The sequence below is a fragment of the Penaeus vannamei genome, chromosome 4 (assembly GCF_042767895.1).
Source record: "Penaeus vannamei isolate JL-2024 chromosome 4, ASM4276789v1, whole genome shotgun sequence".
In the NCBI taxonomy this organism is placed as follows: Eukaryota; Metazoa; Arthropoda; class Malacostraca; order Decapoda; family Penaeidae; genus Penaeus; species Penaeus vannamei.
Genome location: NC_091552.1, coordinates 36,011,201 through 36,016,200, shown reverse-complemented (window position 1 = coordinate 36,016,200; position 5,000 = coordinate 36,011,201). Strand labels below are relative to the sequence as shown.

General features: G+C 41.7%; 1 protein-coding gene across 1 annotated transcript in view; it reads right to left on the bottom strand.

Annotated features, from left to right (window-relative positions):
• Positions 1-5,000, bottom strand: part of LOC113824311 (dipeptidyl peptidase 1) — a 10,003-nt gene that overhangs the window by 1,569 nt on the left and 3,434 nt on the right. The window contains exons 2-7 of the mRNA XM_027377051.2: positions 4,379-4,630; positions 4,123-4,275; positions 3,726-3,865; positions 2,456-2,732; positions 1,988-2,110; positions 1,471-1,692 (exon numbers count right to left, since the gene is read on the bottom strand). Coding sequence (XP_027232852.2) covers positions 1,471-1,692; positions 1,988-2,110; positions 2,456-2,732; positions 3,726-3,865; positions 4,123-4,275; positions 4,379-4,630 — 1,167 coding nt within the window. The remainder of the gene's footprint in view (positions 1-1,470; positions 1,693-1,987; positions 2,111-2,455; positions 2,733-3,725; positions 3,866-4,122; positions 4,276-4,378; positions 4,631-5,000) is intronic.

The window sequence follows — 5,000 nt, the reverse complement described above, 5'->3', positions numbered from 1 at the left end:
AAAATCTGAAAATGAATTAGATGTCCAGATGTATTGTTATTAGATATAAGGTTTGCTACAGTGATAACTAACTTGGACCTTACTCCTTGACCTTGATCTTTAACCGATTGCTAATCTTTGCCTGACCTTCGACCTATGCCCCAAGCTAGAAGAAAAAAAAAATCGTTTTTTTTTTTTTTTTTGCGTAATTCAAAAAATGATAATATGATAATTAAAATATAAATCGTCAACGAGCACTTACAAAAAAACTCTTACCTATAAAATCACTTATAAAATCACTTACATATAAAATTTGCACCAAAATAAAACTGAACGAATATCAACGTCACCGCAGTAAAAGACAGACGAAGACCAAAACGCACAAAATAAATAAATAAATAAAAGTGAAAGACAGATGGTGACGTCACATCCCTCTGGCGACGGAGCTCAAGACGCCCAAACGTTGCTGACTTGGAAACCGGGATTCCGTTTTTTCTTGTCTTTTCTTTTCTTCTTCTTGTTCTTCTTCTTCGACTTCTTTTTCTTTTATCGTTTTTATTTCTATTTCTATTTTCATTTTATTTTCTTCTTATTTTTCTTCTCCTTCATTTTCTTCTTCATGTTCTTCTTCTTTATCTTCTTTTTAATACTATTATTATCATTATTATTCATCTTCTTCTTCTTCTCTTATTATTATTATTATTCATCTTCATCTCTATCTTATTATTATTCATCATCTTCTTCTTCTTTTAAGTATGACTAACTATACTGCATTTACTTACTTCATTTTACTTCACATACTGAATGGTATTTTGGGAATCTGGTACAATAAACTCATCAAGAACATGCTGATGAATATGCAAATAACATTACAAAACAAATTATCAGCATCTTTTCGACGAAGACTAGAGAAAACTGATTAAAATAGAATTCTTTAAGATTCACAAAGGAAAAATAGACCTTAATGATAATCACGAAATTATGATAATATTCACGAGTCGAAAATGGTATCTCACGAACGATAATGGTATTCTCGAAATGATAATCATGATCGTCACGAAATTATGATAATGGCCAGAAATGATAAGGATTTTCACGAAATAACAATGATTCCGAAAACATGGTAATACTTTCGAAATTATGAAAATGATCGAGATTTGTAATAGTATTCACGAAATTATGGAAATGATTGAGATTTATAATGATGTTCACGAAATGATGATAATACTCACGAAAGGATGATAATATTCGCAAAATAATTACAATATTCACGAAATGATGATGATCACGAAAGGATGATAAAATTCATTAAATGATGATAACATTCACGGAATAATAATATTCACGAAATTATATTTACGAAACGATGATAATATTCACGAAATGATCATTACAGTCACGAAATAATGATCATCACAACCACGACGACATGAAAATCCCCTTCACGCGAAATGACAACCACAACCACCCCGACACAAGACCAACCCTCACCTCGAACGGGTTAAAGTCGTTCTTGAAACCCGTGTGGTGGTAGATGCCGCCGTCGTAGTTGTAGAAGTCGTCGTAGACCATGTACGACACAGACAGAGGCCCGTTCTCCACCAGCGCCTGCAACATGAGCTCCTCGTTGCACGCGCCGTAGTAGCCGCCCAGGTAGGAGTAGTCGCTGACGAAGGTGCGGGAGCAGCTGGAGTCGGTGGCGCAGAGGTCGTCCTGGGTGGGGAGAGGGGGTGGGGGTAGGGGGTGTTGAAAAGGACCTGGGTCGATGGATTCCCTCTCTGTTTGATTCGTCTGAGTGTGTGCATATGTGTGTGTGTGTGTTGCTTTTGCTTGTTTGTAAGTATGTCTGGATATTTGGTCATGTTTATTCATGCTTTTACATATTTGATTGTCTGTCTAGGTTGTTTCTTTATCAATATGGTTTTACATATAATTATCGATTCTTCTGAACACATGCACAGACACAGTAACGTGCGCACACAAAACAAAACAAACGGTGCCAACTCACGCTTCCGGTGTAAGGGTTGCACTCCTCGGCCACGACGCCCTGGTCCATGGCGTAGCGTCCGGCGATCAGGTAGTTGAAGCCCCCGAGGCATCCTTGGGAGAGGGACGAGCAGGAGACGACGTCCTGTGGGGGAGGGAAGGAGCGAGGGCGGTCATGTCTGGGGGGAGAGGGATGGAGGGTGGTTGATGGAGATGATGGTGGGAATGAAGAGGAGGAATGCTGTTTATAAAGATAGGGATGGAGGAGGATGACGAGCGGTAGAAAAGGGTGATTGATGAGTCTTTAGATGAAAGAAGGGTTGAGTCTTAGATAAAGATGGGGGTGAGTTTTATTTATCATTGGTGGAAATTCATTATTTATGGCTATATCTAGGAGCAAAGGGCCTTAGCTGAATTTGTCTGCCGCGCCCTCCACCGCCCAACTACCCCTGAGGACGCCCGACCCAGCCCCACAGAAGCGCTCCGTCACCTGTGTGGAGAAGACGTCCTGGCGCTGGCTGCGAGTGGCGATCCTGAGGCGGGTCTCGATCTGGCCCATGGAAGCGAAGGTGTAGCAGGAGCCGCATCCTCCCTGGTCCCTCACGTCGCTCACGTAGTTCACGCCCTCCACGTCACGCCAGTCGAAGTTCTCCGGCAGGAAGGAGACGCGGGCCTTCTGCTGGGGGGTCGCGGGGGCGGGGGAGGGGGGGTTGGAGACGACAGCGCCGGGACCTCCAGCGCGAAGGAACATCTGGTAGCGGCTGAATCTGCGGGGGAAGGGGTTGGCTTCTTAGGCACAGGGAATGATGGATGAATAGATACTTAAATGTACTCCTAGGTAGTTAGATAGGTAAATAGAGAGCCAGATAAATGGATAAACAGATGATGTTGTTGCTGCCAAAATCATAGGGAAGAGAACCTCAGTGGGTGTATCAAAGGAACGCCTGCAGAAATTAGTTTATAAACTCCTATAACTACTCGATTTGTCACAGCAAAATCCTAGTGATATTTGCCGAGCGTAAAATCAAATGGGTTGAATAATATAGCTTGTCTTGTAGCTGATATCTGCAGAATGAGAATTGCATTAAGACAAGCATATTTTCATCAGATCCACATCAGAGAAGCTGTATTTCATTAGATTTACATGTACTCAATAATAATTCCAATCCAGTTCGAATTAAATCAACAGCGTATCTTCATCAAACTCATACAGAGCAAACAATATTTCCATTAAACATAAATCAAACAAACATCCCTTTTTTGTGGAATCGCACCTGATACTTTTTCTGTAAACATCTCACACAAAAAAAAATTATGTCGGTGAAGTGCATTGACACACCACCATAATAGTCTCCAGTGTCTTCTTCTCCAGTGAATTAACAGGTTTCAAAAAGAGGCGTTACCCTATGTTGCACGAACCAGTTTATGAATGCTTTTATAAGTTCTTTGTTTTTGCGGTCCAGTTTGGCAACACTGGTTAGAATGCAGTCACTTCCCTTCGGATTAGAGAATGAAATTTTAACAAGAATAATAAAGACTTTTCTAATAATTTCTGTGAGTAATCCCATTGAAGAATATTTCACAAAGGAAAAGAGTTCTTTCAGATTGGAAAAAAATGAAATTAAGAAAAAAATACTTTTCTAATAATTTTTCTACATAATTCTATTTAAAAGAATATTTCACAAAAGAAAAGAGTCCTATCTTCCCCCCTTAAATAACCTTAAACTTTTGCCAAAACTTAAAAAAACAGAATGACTTACTTTTCGTGCTCCGGGTACGCCTTCGCGCGCCAAGAGGTCTGTGAGGCGTTGATGTCAGACACAAGTTTCTCGTCGTTCTTGTAGGCTTTGTGGAGCTTTGACAGAGGTTGCGTCACCTTCCTGGACGTGCGCGGGGCTACCTTAGAGTCGAGAGAAAAAAACAAGTGTAAAGAAAAATAGATAATGGTGACTAAGGTTAATAGATGATAGGAGTAAAATAAAAATCGAAAATACAGTTCAAAGTTTTATAGGAAACAGGATATGACAAGATGGGATTTTAAGGAAACAGGATATGATAAGATTGAAAGTTCATTCATACTGACTGTATGATATTTGCCTCCGAGGGAGTGATTTTTTCGTGGTCTGAGTTAATCTAAACTGAAGTGGTTTTACTTACCTTGGTGTTCTTTTGGGCGGAGAAACAGGACCAGTTCCTAATGGTCTTGTCACGTGACCAGCCGTTGAAGGTGCGGTCGCAGTAGGAGGTGGAGGAGGTAAAGTCACCCTCGTAGTAGGAGAAGGCGAAGTACGACCTTTCGTTGATGTTAACCTTGAGGGGAGAGAGGTCGCGTCAGGTCAGGTTCCATATCTACAGCTCCCTTTGTTCAATAAAGTCTACAGAAACGCGCGAGGCAATATTCGCCGGACCTAACCTCAAAGCCCTGGTTCCAGACCATGGTCCAGGTGCCTTCGTTGCCGAGCTCGTCCGTGGCGGTGTCGGGGAAGCTGAGGGTGAAGGTCTTGGTGTGGACGACGGGGCCGAGGGCGTCGCAGCTGAGGCTGCTGTCGCCCGACCGCTCCGTCTCCTGGAAGGTCCATGTGCCGCGGATGTCCTCGTACAGGCAGTTGGCCGGCGTGTCCGACCAGGCCAGGGCGAGGCACGCGGCCAGCACAGCAGCGCGGAACTGGGAAGCGGACACCCACTGATGATTGTTGATATGCAAATCATAGCGAAATAAGATTGATAATTATAACAATAACACACAAATACTAGCAACACATCCACGTAGACATACCAATGAGCACGCGCACACATATACATGATATATGTACACACATGCACACATTCTTTATAATGTTACATCTTTTTTTCCTTCTATTTATTTCCATCCCGTCTATCAAGAGAATTCAAAAGTAATTTACGCTTATCTGCAACATCAAACTGATGGATTACAACCATTATCCTATCGTTATCGCAGCTGAATTCTGTCGCGATAATGGAACCAGAATTACCTTTTTATATCCTTGAAGCAATTTGATCAGAGATACATGATA